This window comes from Carcharodon carcharias, chromosome 31, assembly GCF_017639515.1.
Source record: "Carcharodon carcharias isolate sCarCar2 chromosome 31, sCarCar2.pri, whole genome shotgun sequence".
In the NCBI taxonomy this organism is placed as follows: domain Eukaryota; kingdom Metazoa; phylum Chordata; class Chondrichthyes; order Lamniformes; family Lamnidae; genus Carcharodon; species Carcharodon carcharias.
In genome coordinates, this window is record NC_054497.1 from 31,855,958 (window position 1) to 31,877,140 (window position 21,183).

Here is a 21,183-nt window from a genome sequence, read left to right on the forward strand (position 1 = left end):
TAAAGGCTCCGATGGGACACGATAAAGGCTCTGATGGGACACGATAAAGGCTCTGACGGGACAGGGTAAACGATCTGTTGGGACAGGGTAAAGGCTCTGATGGGACAGGATGAAGGCTCTGATGGGTTTGGACAAAGGCTCTGATGGGACAGGGTAAAGGCTCTGATGGGACAGGATGAAGGCTCTGATGGGACAGGATGAAGGCTCTGATGGGACACGATGAAGGCTCTGATGGGACACGATGAAGGCTCTGATGGGACAGGGTAAAGGCTCTGATGGGACAGGGTAAAGGCTCTGATGGGACAGGGTAAATGCTCTGATGGGACAGGATAAAGGCTCTGATGGGACAGGGCGATGGCTCTGATGGGACAGGGTAAAGGCTCTGATGGGACGGGATGAACGCACTGATGGGACAGGATGAAGGCTCTGATGGGTTTGGACAAAGGCTCCGATGGGGTAGGGTAAACGCTCGGATGGGACACGATAAAGGCTCTGATGGGACAGGGCGATGGCTCTGATGGGACAGGGCAAAGGCTCTGATGGGACAGGGTAAAGGCTCCGATGGGACACGATAAAGGCTCAGATGGGACACGATAAAGGCTCTGATGGGACATGATAAAGGCTCTGATGGGACAGGGTAAAGGCTCTGATGGGACACGATAAAGGCTCTGATGGGACACGATAAAGGCTCTGTTGGGACAGGGTAAAGGCTCTGATGGGACAGGGCAAAGGCTCTGATGGGACAGGATGAAGGCTCTGATGGGTTTGGACAAAGGCTCTGATGGGACAGGGTAAAGGCTCTAATGGGACAGAGTAAAGGCTCTGATGGGACAGAGTAAAGGCTCTGATGGGACAGAGTAAAGGCTCTGATGGGACAGGATGAAGGCTCTGATGGGATACGATAAAGGCTCTGATGCAACACATTAAAGGCTCTGATGAGACACGATAAAGCCTCTGATGTGTCAGGGTAAAGGCTCCGATGGGACACGATAAAGGCTCTGACGGGACAGCATAAAGGCTCTGATGGGACAGGGTAAAGGCTCTGGTGGGACAGCGCAAAGGCTCTGATGGGACAGGACAAAGACTCTGGTGGGACAGGGCAAAGGCTCTGATGGGACAGGATGAAGGCTCTGATGGGACAGGATGAAGACTCTGATAGGACAGAATGAAGGCTCTGATGAGACAGGATGAAGGCTCTGATAGGACAGAATGAAGGCTCTGATGGGACAGAATGAAGGCTCTGATGGGACAGGATGAAGGCACTGATGGGATACGATAAAGGCTCTAAAGAGACATAGCAAAGGCTCTGATGGGACAGGGCAAAGATTCTGATGGGACAGGGAACGGCTCTGATGGGAAGAGCAAAGGCTCTGATGGGACAGGATAAAGCCTCTGATGGGATAGGACAAAGGCTCTGATGGGACGGGGTAAAGGCTCTGATGGGATAGGACAAAGGCTCTGATGGGTCAGGGTAAAGGTTCTGATGGGACAGGGTAAAGGCTCTAATGGGACAGGGTAAAGGCTCTAATGGGACAGGGCGATGGCTCTGATGCGACAGGGTAAAGGCACTGATGGGATACGATAAAGTCTCTGATGCAACACGTTAAAGGCTCTGATGGGTCAGGGTAAAGGCTCCGATGGGACACGATAAAGGCTCTGATGGGACACGATAAAGGCTCCGATGGGACACGATAAAGGCTCCGATGGGACACGATAAAGGCTCCGATGGGACACGATAAAGGCTCTGACGGGACAGGGTAAACGATCTGTTGGGACAGGGTAAAGGCTCTGATGGGACAGGGCAAAGGCTCTGATGGGACAGGACAAAGGCTCTGATGGGACAGGACAAAGGCTCTGATGGGACAGGATGAAGGCTCTGATGGGACAGGGTAAAGGCTCTGATGGGATAGGACAAAGGCTCTGATGGGACAGGATGAAGGCTCTGATGGGATAGGACAAAGGCTCTGATGGGACAGGACGAAGACTCTGATGGGACAGGATGAAGGCACTGATGGGATACGATAAAGGCTCTAAAGGGACATAGCAAAGGCTCTGATGGGATAGGGCAAAGACTCTGATGGGACGGGGTAAAGGCTCTGATGGGACGGGGTAAAGGCTCTGATGGGATAGGACAAAGGCTCTGATGGGACGGGGTAAAGGCTCTGATGGGATAGGACAAAGGCTCTGATGGGACGGGGTAAAGGCTCTGATGGGTCAGGATAAAGTTTCTGATGGGACAGGGTAAAGGCTCTGATGGGACAGGGCGATGGCTCTGATGCGACAGGGTAAAGGAACTGATGCGATACGATAAAGTCTATGATGCAACACGTTAAAGGCTCTGATGGGTCAGGGTAAAGGCTCCGATGGGACACGATAAAGGCTCCGATGGGACACGATAAAGGCTCTGATGGGACACGATAAAGGCTCTGACGGGACAGGGTAAACGATCTGTTGGGACAGGGTAAAGGCTCTGATGGGACAGGGCATAGGCTCTGATGGGACAGGGTAAAGGCTCCGATGGGACAGGGTAAAGCCTCTGTTGGGACAGGGCAAAGGCTCTGATGGGACAGGATGATGGCTCTGATGGGTTTGGACAAAGACTCTGATGGGACAGGGTAAAGGCTCCGATGGGACACGATAAAGGCTCTGATGGGACACGATAAAGGCTCTGATGGGACATGATAAAGGCTCTGATGGGACAGGGTAAAGGCTCTGATGGGACACGATAAAGGCTCTGATGGGACACGATAAAGGCTCTGTTGGGACAGGGTAAAGGCTCTGATGGGACAGGGCAAAGGCTCTGATGGGACAGGATGAAGGCTCTGATGGGTTTGGACAAAGGCTCTGATGGGACAGGGTAAAGGCTCTAATGGGACAGAGTAAAGGCTCTGATGGGACAGAGTAAAGGCTCTGATGGGACAGAGTAAAGGCTCTGATGGGACAGGATGAAGGCTCTGATGGGATACGATAAAGGCTCTGATGCAACACATTAAAGGCTCTGATGAGACACGATAAAGCCTCTGATGTGTCAGGGTAAAGGCTCCGATGGGACACGATAAAGGCTCTGACGGGACAGCATAAAGGCTCTGATGGGACAGGGTAAAGGCTCTGGTGGGACAGGGCAAAGGCTCTGATGGGACAGGACAAAGACTCTGGTGGGACAGGACAAAGACTCTGGTGGGACAGGGCAAAGGCTCTGATGGGACAGGATGAAGGCTCTGATGGGACAGGATGAAGACTCTGATAGGACAGAATGAAGGCTCTGATGAGACAGGATGAAGGCTCTGATAGGACAGAATGAAGGCTCTGATGGGACAGAATGAAGGCTCTGATGGGACAGGATGAAGGCACTGATGGGATACGATAAAGGCTCTAAAGAGACATAGCAAAGGCTCTGATGGGACAGGGCAAAGATTCTGATGGGACAGGGAACGGCTCTGATGGGAAGAGCAAAGGCTCTGATGGGAAGAGCAAAGGCTCTGATGGGAAGAGCAAAGGCTCTGATGGGACAGGATAAAGCCTCTGATGGGATAGGACAAAGGCTCTGATGGGATGGGGTAAAGGCTCTGATGGGATAGGACAAAGGCTCTGATGGGACGGGGTAAAGGCTCTGATGGGACAGGGTAAAGGCTCTAATGGGACAGGGCGATTGCTCTGATGCGACAGGGTAAAGGCACTGATGGGATACGATAAAGTCTCTGATGCAACACGTTAAAGGCTCCGATGGGACACGACAAAGGCTCTGATGGGACACGATAAAGGCTCCGATGGGACACGATAAAGGCTCTGATGGGACACGATAAAGGCTCCGATGGGACACGATAAAGGCTCTGATGGGACACGATAAAGGCTCTGATGGGACAGGATAAAGGCTCTGATGGGACAGGGTAAAGGCTCTGATGGGACAGGACAAAGGCTCTGATGGGACAGGATGAAGGCACCGATGGGACACGATAAAGACTCTAAAGAGACATGGCGAAGGCTTTGATGGGACAGGACAAAGGCTCGGATGGGATAGGACAAAGGCTCTGATGGGACAGGATGAAGGCTCTGATGGGATAGGACAAAGGCTCTGATGGGACAGGATGAAGGCTCTGATGGGACAGAATGAAGGCTCTGATGGGACAGGATGAAGGCTCTGATGGGACAGGATGAAGGCTCTGATGGGATACGATAAAGGCTCTAAAGAGACATAGCAAAGACTCTGATGGGACAGGGAACGGCTCTGATGGGAAGAGCAAAGGCTCTGATGGGACAGGATAAAGCCTCTGATGGGATAGTACAAAGGCTCTGATGGGACGGGGTAAAGGCTCTGTTGGGACAGGGTAAAGGCTCTGATGGGACAGGGTAAAGGCTCTAATGGGACAGGGCGATGGCTCTGATGCGACAGGGTAAAGGAACTGATGCGATACGATAAAGTCTCTGATGCAACACGTTAAAGGCTCTGATGGGTCAGGGTAAAGACTCCGATGGTACACGATAAAGGCTCTGATGGGACAGGATAAAGGCTCCGATGGGACACGATAAAGGCTCCGATGGGACACGATAAAGGCTCTCATGGGGCAGTGTAATAGCTCTGATGGGACAGGATGAAGGCTCTGATGGGACAGGACGAAGGCTCTGATGGGACAGGATGAAGGCTCTGATGGGACAGGATGAAGGCTCTGATGGGACAGGATGAAGGCTCTGATGGGACAGGGTAAAGGCTCTGATGGGACTGGACCTGATGGGAGAGGGTAAAGGCTCTGATGGGACAGGATGAAACCTCTGATGGGATAGGACAAAGGCTTTGATGGGACAGGGCAAAGACTCTGATGGGACAGGATGAAGGCTCTGATGGGTTTGGACAAAGGCTCCAATGGGGCAGGGTAAACGCTCGGATGGGACACGATAAAGGCTCTGATGGGACAGGGCGATGGCTCTGATGGGACAAGGTAAAAGCTCTGATGGGACAGGGCGATGGCTCTGATGGGACAAGGTAAAGGCTCTGATGGGACAGGGCAAAGGCTCTGATGGGACAGGGTAAAGGCTCTGATGGGACAGGGTAAAGACTCTGATGGGACAGGGTAAAGGCTCTGATGGGACAGGATGAAGGCTCTGATGGGACAGGGTAAAGGCTCTGATGGGATAGGACAAAGGCTCTGATGGGACGGGGTAAAGGCTCTGATGGGTCAGGGTAAAGTTTCTGATGGGACAGGGTAAAGGCTCTGATGGGACAGGGCGATGGCTCTGATGCGACAGGGTAAAGGCTCTGATGGGACACGATAAAGGCTCTGATGGGACACGATAAAGGCTCCGATGGGACACGATAAAGGCTCTGATGGGACACGATAAAGGCTCTGATGGGACAGGGTAAAGGCTCTGATGGGACACGATAAAGGCTCTGATGGGACAGGGTAAAGGCTCTGATGGGACAGGATGAAGGCTCTGATGAGACAGGATGAAGGCACTGATGGGACAGAATGACGGCTCTGATGGGACAGGATGAAGGCACTGATGGGATACGATAAAGGCTCTAAAGAGACATAGCAAAGGCTCTGATGGGACAGGATGAAGGCTCTGATGGGATACGATAAAGGCTCTGATGCAACACATTAAAGGCTCTGATGAGACACGATAAAGCCTCGGATGTGTCAGGGTAAAGGCTCCGATGGGACACGATAAAGGCTCTGACGGGACAGCATAAAGGCTCTGATGGGACAGGGTAAAGGCTCTGGTGGGACAGGGTAAAGGCTCTGATGGGATAGGACAAAGGCTCTGATGGGACAGGACGAAGACTCTGATGGGACAGGACGAAGACTCTGATGGGACAGGATGAAGGCACTGATGGGATGTAATAAAGGCTCTAAAGAGACATGGCGAAGGCTTTGATGGGACATGACAAAGGCTCTGATGGGACAGGATGAAGGCTCTGATAGGACAGAATGAAGGCTCTGATGGGACAGGATGAAGGCTCTGATGAGACAGGATGAAGGCTCTGATGGGACAGAATGAAGGCTCTGATGGGACAGGATGAAGGCACTGATGGGATACGATAAAGGCTCTAAAGAGACATAGCAAAGGCTCTGATGGGACAGGGCAAAGACTCTGATGGGACAGGGAACGGCTCTGATGGGAAGAGCAAAGGCTCTGATGGGACAGGATAAAGCCTCTGATGGGATAGGACAAAGGCTCTGATGGGACGGGGTAAAGGCTCTGATGGGATAGGACAAAGGCTCTGATGGGATAGGACAAAGGCTCTGATGGGTCAGGGTAAATGCTCCGATGGGACACGATAAAGGCTCTGATGGGACACGATAAAGGCTCCGATGGGACACGATAAAGGCTCCGATGGGACACGATAAAGGCTCCGATGGGACACGATAAAGGCTCTGATGGGACAGGGTAAAGGCTCCGATGGGACACGATAAAGGCTCTGATGGGACACGATAAAGGCTCCGATGGGACACGATAAAGGCTCTGACGGGACAGGGTAAACGATCTGTTGGGACAGGGTAAAGGCTCTGATGGGACAGGGTAAAGGCTCTGATGGGACAGGACAAAGGCTCTGATGGGACAGGACAAAGGCTCTGATGGGACAGGATGAAGGCACCGATGGGACATGATAAAGACTCTAAGGAGACATGGCGAAGGCTTTGATGGGACAGGACAAAGGCTCTGATGGGATAGGACAAAGGCTCTGATGGGATAGGACAAAGGCTCTGATGGGACAGGATGAAGGCTCTGATGGGATAGGACAAAGGCTCTGATGGGACAGGGTAAAGGCTCTGATGGGATAGGACAAAGGCTCTGATGGGACAGGATGAAGGCTCTGATGGGATAGGACAAAGGCTCTGATGGGACAGGATGAAGGCTCTGATGGGATAGGACAAAGGCTCTGATGGGACAGAATGAAGGCTCTGATGGGACAGGATGAAGGCACTGATGGGCCAGAATGAAGGCTCTGATGGGACAGGATGAAGGCTCTGATGGGACAGGATGAAGGCTCTGATGGGATACGATAAAGGCTCTAAAGAGACATAGCAAAGGCTCTGATGGGACAGGGCAAAGACTCTGATGGGACAGGGAACGGCTCTGATGGGAAGAGCAAAGGCTCTGATGGGACAGGATAAAGCCTCTGATGGGATAGGACAAAGGCTCTGATGGGACGGTGTAAAGGCTCTGATGGGACGGGGTAAAGGCTCTGATGGGATAGGACAAAGGCTCTGATGGGACGGGGTAAAGGCTCTGATGGGATAGGACAAAGGCTCTGATGGGACGGGGTAAAGGCTCTGATGGGTCAGGGTAAAGTTTCTGATGGGACAGGGTAAAGGCTCTGATGGGACAGGGCGATGGCTCTGATGCGACAGGGTAAAGGAACTGATGCGATACGATAAAGTCTCTGATGCAACACGTTAAAGGCTCTGATGGGTCAGGGTAAAGGCTCCGATGGGACACGATAAAGGCTCCGATGGGACACGATAAAGGCTCTGATGGGACACGATAAAGGCTCTGACGGGACAGGGTAAACGATCTGTTGGGACAGGGTAAAGGCTCTGATGGGACAGGATGAAGGCTCTGATGGGTTTGGACAAAGGCTCTGATGGGACAGGGTAAAGGCTCTGATGGGACAGGATGAAGGCTCTGATGGGACAGGATGAAGGCTCTGATGGGACACGATGAAGGCTCTGATGGGACACGATGAAGGCTCTGATGGGACACGATGAAGGCTCTGATGGGACAGGGTAAAGGCTCTGATGGGACAGGGTAAAGGCTCTGATGGGACAGGGTAAATGCTCTGATGGGACAGGATAAAGGCTCTGATGGGACAGGGCGATGGCTCTGATGGGACAGGGTAAAGGCTCTGATGGGACGGGATGAACGCACTGATGGGACAGGATGAAGGCTCTGATGGGTTTGGACAAAGGCTCCGATGGGGTAGGGTAAACGCTCGGATGGGACACGATAAAGGCTCTGATGGGACAGGGCGATGGCTCTGATGGGACAGGGCAAAGGCTCTGATGGGACAGGGTAAAGGCTCCGATGGGACACGATAAAGGCTCAGATGGGACACGATAAAGGCTCTGATGGGACATGATAAAGGCTCTGATGGGACAGGGTAAAGGCTCTGATGGGACACGATAAAGGCTCTGATGGGACACGATAAAGGCTCTGTTGGGACAGGGTAAAGGCTCTGATGGGACAGGGCAAAGGCTCTGATGGGACAGGATGAAGGCTCTGATGGGTTTGGACAAAGGCTCTGATGGGACAGGGTAAAGGCTCTAATGGGACAGAGTAAAGGCTCTGATGGGACAGAGTAAAGGCTCTGATGGGACAGAGTAAAGGCTCTGATGGGACAGGATGAAGGCTCTGATGGGATACGATAAAGGCTCTGATGCAACACATTAAAGGCTCTGATGAGACACGATAAAGCCTCTGATGTGTCAGGGTAAAGGCTCCGATGGGACACGATAAAGGCTCTGACGGGACAGCATAAAGGCTCTGATGGGACAGGGTAAAGGCTCTGGTGGGACAGCGCAAAGGCTCTGATGGGACAGGACAAAGACTCTGGTGGGACAGGGCAAAGGCTCTGATGGGACAGGATGAAGGCTCTGATGGGACAGGATGAAGACTCTGATAGGACAGAATGAAGGCTCTGATGAGACAGGATGAAGGCTCTGATAGGACAGAATGAAGGCTCTGATGGGACAGAATGAAGGCTCTGATGGGACAGGATGAAGGCACTGATGGGATACGATAAAGGCTCTAAAGAGACATAGCAAAGGCTCTGATGGGACAGGGCAAAGATTCTGATGGGACAGGGAACGGCTCTGATGGGAAGAGCAAAGGCTCTGATGGGACAGGATAAAGCCTCTGATGGGATAGGACAAAGGCTCTGATGGGACGGGGTAAAGGCTCTGATGGGATAGGACAAAGGCTCTGATGGGTCAGGATAAAGGTTCTGATGGGACAGGGTAAAGGCTCTAATGGGACAGGGTAAAGGCTCTAATGGGACAGGGCGATGGCTCTGATGCGACAGGGTAAAGGCACTGATGGGATACGATAAAGTCTCTGATGCAACACGTTAAAGGCTCTGATGGGTCAGGGTAAAGGCTCCGATGGGACACGATAAAGGCTCTGATGGGACACGATAAAGGCTCCGATGGGACACGATAAAGGCTCCGATGGGACACGATAAAGGCTCCGATGGGACACGATAAAGGCTCTGACGGGACAGGGTAAACGATCTGTTGGGACAGGGTAAAGGCTCTGATGGGACAGGGCAAAGGCTCTGATGGGACAGGACAAAGGCTCTGATGGGACAGGACAAAGGCTCTGATGGGACAGGATGAAGGCTCTGATGGGACAGGGTAAAGGCTCTGATGGGATAGGACAAAGGCTCTGATGGGACAGGATGAAGGCTCTGATGGGATAGGACAAAGGCTCTGATGGGACAGGATGAAGGCACCGATGGGACACGATAAAGACTCTAAAGAGACATGGCGAAGGCTTTGATGGGACAGGACAAAGGCTCTGATGGGATAGGACAAAGGCTCTGATGGGATAGGACAAAGGCTCTGATGGGATAGGACAAAGGCTCTGATGGGACAGGATGAAGGCTCTGATGGGATAGGACAAAGGCTCTGATGGGACAGGACGAAGACTCTGATGGGACAGGATGAAGGCACTGATGGGATACGATAAAGGCTCTAAAGGGACATAGCAAAGGCTCTGATGGGATAGGGCAAAGACTCTGATGGGACGGGGTAAAGGCTCTGATGGGACGGGGTAAAGGCTCTGATGGGATAGGACAAAGGCTCTGATGGGACGGGGTAAAGGCTCTGATGGGATAGGACAAAGGCTCTGATGGGACGGGGTAAAGGCTCTGATGGGTCAGGATAAAGTTTCTGATGGGACAGGGTAAAGGCTCTGATGGGACAGGGCGATGGCTCTGATGCGACAGGGTAAAGGAACTGATGCGATACGATAAAGTCTATGATGCAACACGTTAAAGGCTCTGATGGGTCAGGGTAAAGGCTCCGATGGGACACGATAAAGGCTCCGATGGGACACGATAAAGGCTCTGATGGGACACGATAAAGGCTCTGACGGGACAGGGTAAACGATCTGTTGGGACAGGGTAAAGGCTCTGATGGGACAGGGCATAGGCTCTGATGGGACAGGGTAAAGGCTCCGATGGGACAGGGTAAAGCCTCTGTTGGGACAGGGCAAAGGCTCTGATGGGACAGGATGATGGCTCTGATGGGTTTGGACAAAGACTCTGATGGGACAGGGTAAAGGCTATGATGGGACAGGATGAAGGCTCTGATGGGACACGATAAAGGCTTTGATGGGACACGATAAAGGCTCTGATGGGACAGGGTAAAGGCTCTGATGGGACAGGGTAAATGCTCTGATGGGACAGGGTAAAGGCTCTGATGGGACAGGGTAAAGGCTCTGATGGGACAGGGCGATGGCTCTGATGGGACACGATAAAGGCTCTGATGGGACAGGGTAAAGGCTCTGATAGGATAGGAGAAAAGCTCTGATGGGACAGGGTAAAGGATCTGCTGGGACAGGGCAAAGGATCTGCTGGGACAGGGCAAAGGATCTAATGGGACAGGGCAAAGGATCTAATGGGACAGGGCAAAGGATCTAATGGGACAGGGCAAAGGATCTAATGGGACAGGGCAAAGGATCTAATGGGACAGGGCGATGGCTCTGATGGGACAGGGTAAACGCTCTGGTGGGGCAGGGCGATGGCTCTGATGCGACAGGGTAAAGGCACTGATGGGATACGATAAAGTCTCTGATGCAACACGTTAAAGGCTCCGATGGGACACGATAAAGGCTCTGATGGGACACGATAAAGGCTCCGATGGGACACGATAAAGGCTCTGATGGGACACGATAAAGGCTCTGATGGGACAGGGTAAAGGCTCTGATGGGACAGGGTAAAGGCTCTGATGGGACACGATAAAGGCTCTGATGAGACACGATAAAGCCTCTGATGTGTCAGTGTAAAGGCTCCGATGGGACACGATAAAGGCTCTGACGGGACAGCATAAAGGCTCTGATGGGACAGGGTAAAGGCTCTGGTGGGACAGGGTAAAGGCTCTGGTGGGATAGGACAAAGGCTCTGATGGGACAGGGTAAAGGCTCTGATGGGACACGATAAAGGCTCTGATGAGACACGATAAAGCCTCTGATGTGTCAGGGTAAAGGCTCCGATGGGACACGATAAAGGCTCTGACGGGACAGCATAAAGGCTCTGATGGGACAGGGTAAAGGCTCTGGTGGGACAGGGTAAAGGCTCTGGTGGGATAGGACAAAGGCTCTGATGGGACAGGGCAAAGACTCTGGTGGGACAGGGCAAAGGCTCTGATGGGACAGGATGAAGGCACTGATGGGATGTAATAAAGGCTCTAAAGAGACATGGCGAAGGCTTTGATGGGACATGACAAAGGCTCTGATGGGACAGGATGAAGGCTCTGATAGGACAGAATGAAGGCTCTGATGAGACAGGATGAAGGCTCTGATGGGACAGGATGAAGGCTCTGATGGGACAGAATGAAGGCTCTGATGGGACAGGATGAAGGCACTGATGGGATACGATAAAGGCTCTAAAGAGACATAGCAAAGGCTCTGATGGGACAGGGCAAAGACTCTGATGGGACAGGGCAAAGACTCTGATGGGACAGGGAACGGCTCTGATGGGAAGAGCAAAGGCTCTGATGGGACAGGATAAAGCCTCTGATGGGATAGGACAAAGGCTCTGATGGGTCAGGGTAAAGGTTCTGATGGGACAGGGTAAAGGCTCTAATGGGACAGGGTAAAGGCTCTAATGGGACAGGGTAAAGGCTCTGATGGGACAGGGTAAAGGCTCTGATGGGACAAGGCGATGGCTCTGATGCGACAGGGTAAAGGCACTGATGGGATACGATAAAGTCTCTGATGCAACACGTTAAAGGCTCTGATGGGTCAGGGTAAAGGCTCCGATGGGACACGATAAAGGCTCTGATGGGACACGATAAAGGCTCCGATGGGACACGATAAAGGCTCTGATGGGACAGGGTAAAGGCTCCGATGGGACACGATAAAGGCTCTGATGGGACACGATAAAGGCTCTGATGGGACACGATAAAGGCTCCGATGGGACACGATAAAGGCTCTGACGGGACAGGGTAAACGATCTGTTGGGACAGGGTAAAGGCTCTGATGGGACAGGGTAAAGACTCTAAAGAGACATGGCGAAGGCTTTGATGGGACAGGACAAAGGCTCTGATGGGACAGGACAAAGGCTCTGATGGGATAGGACAAAGGCTCTGATGGGACAGGATGAAGGCTCTGATGGGACAGGATGAAGGCTCTGATGGGACAGGATGAAGGCTCTGATAGGACAGAATGAAGGCTCTGATGGGACAGGATGAAGGCACTGATGGGACAGAATGAAGGCTCTGATGGGACAGGATGAAGGCACTGATGGGATACGATAAAGGCTCTAAAGTGACATAGCAAAGACTCTGATGGGACAGGGAACGGCTCTGATGGGAAGAGCAAAGGCTCTGATGGGACAGGATGAAGGCTCTGATGGGATAGGACAAAGGCTCTGATGGGACAGGATGAAGGCTCTGATAGGACAGAATGAAGGCTCTGATAGGACAGGATGAAGGCACTGATGGGATAGGACAAAGACTCTGATGGGACAGGATGAAGGCTCTGATGGGAAGAGCAAAGGCTCTGATGGGACAGGATGAAGGCTCTGATGGGATAGGACAAAGGCTCTGATGGGACAGGATGAAGGCTCTGATGGGACAGGATGAAGGCTCTGATGGGACAGGATAAAGGCTCTGATGGGACAGGATGAAGGCTCTGATGGGACAGGGTAAAGGCTCTGATGGGACAGGGTAAAGGCTCTGATGGGACAGGATAAAGGCTCTGATGGGACAGGATGAAGGCTCTGATGGGATAGGACAAAGGCTCTGATGGGACGGGGTAAAGGCTCTGATGGGATAGGACAAAGGCTCTGATGGGACGGGGTAAAGGCTCTGATGGGTCAGGGTAAAGGTTCTGATGGGACAGGGTAAAGTCTCTGATGGGACACGATAAAGGCTCTGATGGGACAGGGTAAAGGCTCTGATGGGACAGGGTAAAGTCTCTGATGGGACAGGGTAAAGGCTCTGATGGGACAGGGTAAACGCTCTGCTGGGACAGGATGAAGCCTCTGATAGGATAGGACAAAGGCTCTGATGGGACACGATAAAGGCTCTGATGGGACACGATAAAGGCTCTGATGGGACAGGGTAAAGGCTCTGATGGGACAGGGTAAAGGCTCTGATGGGACAGGATGAAGGCTCTGATGGGACACGATAAAGACTCTAAAGAGACATGGCGAAGGCTTTGATGGGACAGGACAAAGGCTCTGATGGGATAGGACAAAGGCTCTGATGGGACGGGGTAAAGGCTCTGATGGGTCAGGGTAAAGGCTCTGATGGGACAGGGCAAAGGATCTAATGGGACAGGACAAAGGCTCTGATGGGACAGGGCGATGGCTCTGGTGGGACAGGGTAAAGGCTCCGATGAGAGAGGATAATGTCTCTGATGGGACAGGGCGATGGCTCTGGTGGGACAGGGTAAACGCTCTGGTGGGACAGGATAAAATTTCTGATGGGACAGGGTAAAGGCTCTGATGGGACAGGACAAAGGCTCTGATGGGGTACTTTTTTGAAATTTTCACTGAAAGCTGACAGGTGGAGCCTGTATGTTCCAGGTAGATTGCGAGTTGCTCCATAAAACATTGCGCACAAAGTGGATCAAATCACTCATTAACACCCAAGGATATAAATGCATTAGAAGCATTTCAGAGAAGGTTCATTCGCCTGACACCCAGAATCGAGGCTTTTGCCTTATGGGACAGGTTGGACAGGTTGGGCCTGGAGTTTAGAAGAATGAGAGGTGAGTTTATTGAAACATATAAGATCCTGAGGGGACTTGACAGAGGGGATGCTGAGAGGATGTTTCCTCTTGTGGGTGAGACTAGAACCAGGGGACACAGTTTAAAAACAAGGGGTCTCCCATTTAAGATGGAGATGAAAAGAAATGTTTTTTTTCTCTGAGAATCGTGAACCTTTGTTAGTCTCTTCCCCAGAGATCGGAGGAGGTGGGGTCACTGAGTATTTTTAAGGCAGAGGTGGATGGATTCTTGACTCACGAGGGAGTCAAGGTTATCGAGGGCAGGCAAGAAAGTGGAGTTGAGGCCACAATCAGATCAGCTATGAGGGGCCGAATGGCCTACTGCTACTCCTAATTCGTACGTATGTCCGTAATCATCGACCCACGAGGGAGTTTAATTTTGAAAAAGGTTTACTCACTTTGCCACTTCTCCGAGAGGTTGCTCCAGCTGAGACAGTGAAGCAGGTGGCAGGTGGCTGATCCTGGGATCCCTGACACGCTCGGGACCGTTGACCTCTGGGAGCTCGAGCCCGCAGGGGCACAGTCACAGGTTGTAGCACCTTCGCTGCAGCCGCTCCTGCCTGGCCCACTTGGCTGTTGGGCACCGTGGTGGGTGAAGGGTGAGGGGGTAGCGAGACAGCAAGAGCGCCAGGAACGGGGGTGATGCTGGCCTGTCTGGTGGAGCTCCCATGAGGCTTTGTCTCCTCACTCCCACTGATCTGAGGGAGAGCAGACTGCAGGAGGTGGGAGACCCTTTGAAAGCCCTTGTCCACATGATCCACCAGACAATCCATCTGGTCTACCAGTCTCTCCAAGGTAGAGCAGATGTTGGAGCCCAATGTCTGGATGGTAGCTGTCTGAGTTTCTATCAAAGCCTCAATGGTTGGTGAGAGGGCCTCTTGCTGAGGGGGTTCGGCTATAGTCTCCCTGGAGGTGGTTGCACTTTCCAGGGTAGATTGCAAAGTGGAAACCACGTGCGATACAACACCACACATGGCGGAAGTGGACTCCTCCATACTTTCAGACATGGCGCTCAGAGTCTTTGGCAAGCCCTCCAGCACCTCGTACAGCCGGTGGTGAGCTTCCAGCATCTTCCTTTTCATCGCGGGGTCCCGGAGGTCAGTATCTCGGTCCCACTCCGCAGAGCTGGGAGAGGACATGGCCCTGCGGCGAGATGTCACCTGGGGAGTCCCTGTCACCGGTGGCTGCTCTGGCTCCCTCTTGCTGTGCGTCTCAGCAGCTTCAGCTGGCCCCTCTAATTCGCTTCCTACTGGCTCTGGGGAGCGAATCTCTGCGCCGCTGCTTTGGAGGGATGCAGCGGCTGACTGTACTCCCTCCGGAGGGCTGTCCTCCTCCAAGTTGTCCTCTTCAAAAGCTTCCTGAGGAGGGGGTGACGATGGCTCAGGGGGACCTGCAGAAGAAAAAGGGTCAAGAATCAGGTTTGCAATGATTGGTAGGAATACCCAGGTGGAAAGGTGAAATTTGCAGATTGAGAGCTTGACCATACTGGCTGAAGTCTTGATGCTGACTGGAATCGCTTGTGGTACATGAAGAGGTACGATTGTAAAACAGTCACTATGCTTGGAGAAACCACCAGCCTCACCATCTCCAATGCTGATCGCTCTAGAGGTCCCACTTATATCCATTGCTGACTGCTCCACAGGGGTGAGCGCTACAATGTCAGACGTTCCCCCACCCATCTTGTTTCTTTCTCTCATATTGTGAGCTGCCTTCTCCTGCAAAACAGAAGGAGACAGAGATAGGTAAATAATTGGTGCACTGAAAAATCACCACGTTGGCAGCTACCAAATTGTGATGATGTAACAAATTAAACAAGTAATCCTAATTCGTAACATAGTTACCGACAATCACTAAAATAATGTATAAAATAATAAAAAGGATTGCACAGTTTTTAACATTTCAGATGACAAATAATTACAATATGTTGCAAAATACAGTTCTCAGTAATTTACAGAATAAAAATGAAAGGGTTTATATTGAAGATCCTGTGTTGTCAGTTTGCGTTTATTAACTTCCCAATCATTTACATAATATTTATGAGTTTTATAAAGTAAGGGATTGGACTATTCATTCCATATTTTACTTGTGGTATTTTTTGTCCTTAATTCCATCACATATTTACTTCTGTCTGGTTGTGATAAGAGACAGTGGGAATGGGAGGTCGGATTCAACAGGTTGCTGGTGGAGTCTAGGCAGAGTTGTTCCTTTGCCTCTCGGCAGGGGGGACACATATTCGGTTGTTTGATTGAAGAGTTTGTTTGAGAGATTTATCGGTGAGTTCTGAGCGGCCAGTGCCTGAGTATGAAAATTCCACACGTATGTTGGCTGAGAGGGGGTGAAGCAAACTGTGAAGCCGTGGGATTGTCACAACTGTCATTGAAGGAAGAAGCCATGAGGAGAAGCCCAGGTACAGCCACTGACTGAAGATTTGAACGAGGGTTTTTTGTTCAGGATTTTGGAAGGAATTGATAGAAACATTTTCCTGCTGGTGGCAGCGAATCTGGGACACTGGGCAGAGCCTTAAAATCAGGACTAGGCCACTCCGGAGAGCAATGCTGAAACATTTCTTCACACTGAGGGTGCTAGTGGTTTGGAACCCCCTCCCACAAAAAGCAGCGGACGCCAGTTCAAATAATAATTGAAGATCTAAGAGCAATAGATTTTTCTAGTGCCAGCCTCAAGGGGATTGAGGGATAGAAAGTGGGTGGAGTTAAGTTACAGATCAGCCCTCATCTTATAGAGTAGCAGAACTGGCCTGAGGGGCTGGACACCTGCATATGTCTCTATGCTCCCAGGTGATAAACATAAGGTAAGGGTGAACAGGGGGGTGGGGGGCTGTGATTGCTGGTGGGGGGGTAGGGGCTGGTGGTGGGTGGGATGGGGGCTGTGATTGCTGGGGGGGGTGGGGGGCTGTGATTGCTGGTGGGGGAGTGGGGGCTGGTGGTGGGTGGGGTGGGGGCTGTGATTGCTGGTGGGGGGTGGGGGGCTGTGATTGCTGGTGGGGGAGTGGGGGCTGGTGGTGGGTGGGGTGGGGGCTGTGATTGCTGGTGGGGGAGTGGGGGCTGGTGGTGGGTGGGATGGGGGCTGTGATTGCTGGGGGGGGTGGGGGGCTGTGATTGCTGGTGGGGGAGTGGGGGCTGGTGGTGGGTGGGATGGGGGCTGTGATTGCTGGTGGGGGGTGGGGGGCTGTGATTGTTGGGGGGGTGGGGGGGTGATTGCTGGGGGGGTGGGGGGGCTGTGATTGCTGGGGGAGTGGGGGCTGTGATTGCTGGTGGGGGGGTGGGGGCTGGTGGGGGTGTAGGGGCTGTGATTGCTGGTGGGGGTGTAGGGGCTGTGATTGCTGGGGGGTGTAGGGGCTGTGATTGCTGGTGGGGGTGTAGGGGCTGTGACTGCTGGGGGGTGTAGGGGCTGTGATTGCTGGTGGGGGTGTAGGGGCTGTGATTGCTGGTGGGGGTGTAGGGGCTGTGATTGCTGGTGGGGGGATGGGGTGGGGGCTGTGATTGCTGGGGGGTGTAGGGGCTGTGATTGCTGGTGGGGGGATGGGGTGGGGGCTGTGATTGCTGGGGGGTGTAGGGGCTGTGATTGCTGGTGGGGGTGTAGGGGCTGTGACTGCTGGGGGGTGTAGGGGCTGTGATTGCTGGTGGGGGTGTAGGGGCTGTGATTGCTGGTGGGGGTGTAGGGGCTGTGATTGCTGGTAGGGGGGGTGGGGGCTGTGATTGCTGGTGGGGGTGTAGGGGCTGTGATTGCTGGTGGGGGTGTAGGGGCTGTGATTGCTGGTGGGGGTGTAGGGGCTGTGATTGCTGGTGGGGGTGTAGGGGCTGTGACTGCTGGGGGGTGTAGGGGCTGTGATTGCTGGTGGGGGTGTAGGGGCTGTGATTGCTGGTGGGGGGATGGGGTGGGGGCTGTGATTGCTGGTGGGGGGATGGGGTGGGGGCTGTGATTGCTGGTGGGGGGATGGGGTGGGGGGATGGGGTGGGGGGCTGTGATTGCTGGGGGGTGGGGGGGCTGTGATTGCTGGTGGGGGGATGGGGTGGGGGGCTGTGATTGCTGGTGGGGGTGTAGGGGCTGTGATTGCTGGTGGGGGGATGGGGTGGGGGGCTGTGATTGCTGGTGGGGGTGTAGGGGCTGTGATTGCTGGTGGGGGGATGGGGTGGGGGCTGTGATTGCTGGTGGGGGGATGGGGTGGGGGGCTGTGATTGCTGGTGGGGGGATGGGGTGGGGGCTGTGATTGCTGGTGGGGGTGTAGGGGCTGTGATTGCTGGGGGGTGGGGGGGCTGTGATTGCTGGTGGGGGTGTAGGGGCTGTGATTGCTGGTAGGGGGGATGGGGTGGGGGGCTGTGATTGCTGGTAGGGGGGGGGTGGGGGGGCTGTGATTGCTGGTGGGGGTGTAGGGGCTGTGATTGCTGGTGGGGGTGTAGGGGCTGTGATTGCTGGTGGGGGTGTAGGGGCTGTGATTGCTGGTAGGGGGGGGGTGGGGGGCTGTGATTGCTGGTGGGGGTGTAGGGGCTGTGATTGCTGGTGGGGGTGTAGGGGCTGTGATTGCTGGTAGGGGGGGGGGTGGGGGGCTGTGATTGCTGGTGGGGGTGTAGGGGCTGTGATTGCTGGTGGGGGTGTAGGGGCTGTGATTGCTGGTGGGGGTGTAGGGGCTGTGATTGCTGGTGGGGGGATGGGGTGGGGGCTGTGATTGCTGGTGGGGTGTAGGGGCTGTGATTGCTGGTGGGGGTGTAGGGGCTGTGATTGCTGGTGGGGTGTAGGGGCTGTGATTGCTGGTGGGGGTGTAGGGGCTGTGATTGCTGGTAGGGGGGGTGGGGGCTGTGATTGCTGGTGGGGTGTAGGGGCTGTGATTGCTGGTGGGGGGGGTGGTGGGTAGATCTCTGGCTTGTTGTTGGGGGGGTGGGGGGTGTTTGCTGGTTGGTGGTGGAGGAGGGTGATTGTTTGTGGGGGTCTGGTGGTGGAGGTGGGGGGCTGGTGTGGGGGGGTAGATCTCTGGCTTGTTGCTGGGAGAGGGGGGAGGTGATTGTTTGTGGGGGGGGGATAGATCTCTGGCTTGTTGCTGGGGGAGGGGGAGGTGATTGTTTGTGGGGGGGGTGGGGATAGATCTCTGGCTTGTTGCTGGGGGAGGGGGGAGGTGATTGTTTGTGGGGGGGGTGGGGGGCTGGTGTTGGGGATGTGGGTTTGGAGGAGGGTAGATCTCTGGCTTGTTGCTGGGAGAGGGGGGGAGGTGATTGTTTGTGGGGGGGGGGGGATAGATCTCTGGCTTGTTGCTGGGGGAGGGGGGGAGGTGATTGTTTGTGGGGGGGTGGGGGGCTGGTGTTGGGGGGGTGGGTTTGGAGGGGGGTAGATCTCTGGCTTGTTGCTGGGGGAGGGGGGGAGGTGATTGTTTGTGGGGGGGTGGGGGGCTGGTGTTGGGGGGGTGGGTTTGGAGGGGGGTAGATCTCTGGCTTGTTGCTGGGGGAGGGGGGGAGGTGATTGTTTGTGGGGGGGGGTGGGGGGCTGATGGGGGGGGGGGGGGGTAGATCTCTGGCTTGTTGCTGGGGGAGGGGTGGGGGGAGGTTTTACTCACCCGGGCTGATCGAGTGAGATCATTGAATCTCTTCCTGCACTGGATCCAGGTCCTGGGGGTGATGCTCAGTCTGCTGACCTCCTCGGCCACCTCCAGCCAGCCTTTCTTGGACAAGCTGCTGTGAACCTTCTTCCCGGCGCTGGGGAAGAGGATTTTACCCCGGGCTCTGACCGCAGCCACCAGCACCTCCAGGGAGGTGTCCGAGAACCTTCGGGCCACTTTGCCCCTCCTCGCGGCCATGTCGCCGGCGGGACGGGAGCGGGAGCGGGCGGGGAGCGGGCGGGGAGCGGGCGGGCGGGCGGGCGGGCGAGCGACGTTAAGATTCGGCGAGAGCAGAGGCACATTCAGCCTTTCAAATATCCTGGGACGCGACTACCGCCGGAAATTGCGCGAGGAAAAGTGGGCGGGGCGCGGCCGGCCAATCACGGGCAAGGGCTGGGAAAATCCGGCCGGCCGGCCGCCCGCCCCCGAGAGCAGCGCCGGGATCCCCGCTACGCCGCAGCCAGCGGCCCCCACGCCCGCCCACCCGCCCACTCGCCCCGGTTAAAATCGCTGCCCGCATCAGGCGCCAGTCCCGCCCGATTTCCCGCGGGGACGGACAAAAGTCTGACCTGTCCGCCTGCCCAATACAACATGTCTCTCGGTCGGCTCAACTATTCCCGTTCAAAGTCACCAAAATAAACCCACCCCCCCACCCCGCCCCGCTCCACAAGCCGCCGCCCCCTTAATGACACATTCCCACCCCCCGGGGAAACGCACCTTTCCGCAGCTTCCTGACAGACAGCATCCCCGCCAGCAGCAGAATTACAGCCTGGGCCAGCGAGGGGCAGAGCTCCGGACTCCAGGCCAGGGCTGGGGCGATGCTGGCGTCTTCCAGACCTGAAACCCAAACAACACAATCCAGTCAGTTACCGGGAGGCTCATCAGGAGAGACCACCACAAGACAAAAGCTTCTTCTGGGGCTGGGGGAATCCAGACCCCGCCTAGTCCCGGGAAACTTCCCACTTTCAAAAACTTTTACCAACTCAGCTGCTTCTGTCCGGGTACATTTTCCAGACGGTGCCTCACAGCCGACAGGAAACCCAACTCAGGGTAAAAGGGGGAAATAATCATACAAACGGGCTATACACATTCCAAATCATCGCCCCCCCTTTCCAATTCTAATCCTTCCTTAACATCAGAGGCTATTCACTTAAGAGGAAATTATCTTGGAGAGATTGGGTCCGTTTAGCATTTGGAGCCAAAACATTTAATCTCATTTCTACTCGGATTCCCGCCGCCACTTGAAGTTTCACTCGACCCAGCTCTTCAGTTGAGTTTTTAAATTGTTCAGCCTGCCAGTGAGATTAACATTCATTGCTTCAAATCGACCAGACTTCATCGGCAAAAAGAGAGACAGGTAATAATGGACAGCAACCCCAATATCTGAACAGCGAAAATAGACGGTATGGGTACTCCGGTAGTCTGAAGGTCCTAACCCTAAACCCGAAGGCTCTACACCCAAATTGTTAAACCGCCTGTCAGCTTCTCGCAGGCTCTGCTTTTGTGTAGATGAAGTTAACAATCTGGACAGTGTGAAATTCTAGAAGCAGCCCCTCCCCCGCCGAGGTTAACCAGAGGGAATGCTTAAACCTGGTCTCTGTGTTGGTGACATTCACAACCTGACC

General features: G+C 54.0%; 1 protein-coding gene across 1 annotated transcript in view; it reads right to left on the reverse strand.

The window, feature by feature from the left end:
* LOC121271764 overlaps nt 1–19,756 on the reverse strand; it is a 44,458-nt gene extending 24,702 nt beyond the window's left edge. Inside the window, exons 1-3 of the mRNA XM_041178015.1 lie at nt 19,517–19,756; nt 15,440–15,668; nt 14,352–15,343 (exon numbers count right to left, since the gene is read on the reverse strand). Of these exons, the coding sequence (XP_041033949.1) occupies nt 14,352–15,343; nt 15,440–15,668; nt 19,517–19,756 (1,461 nt within the window). The remainder of the gene's footprint in view (nt 1–14,351; nt 15,344–15,439; nt 15,669–19,516) is intronic.
* Nucleotides 19,757–21,183: the final 1,427 nt, after the last annotated feature.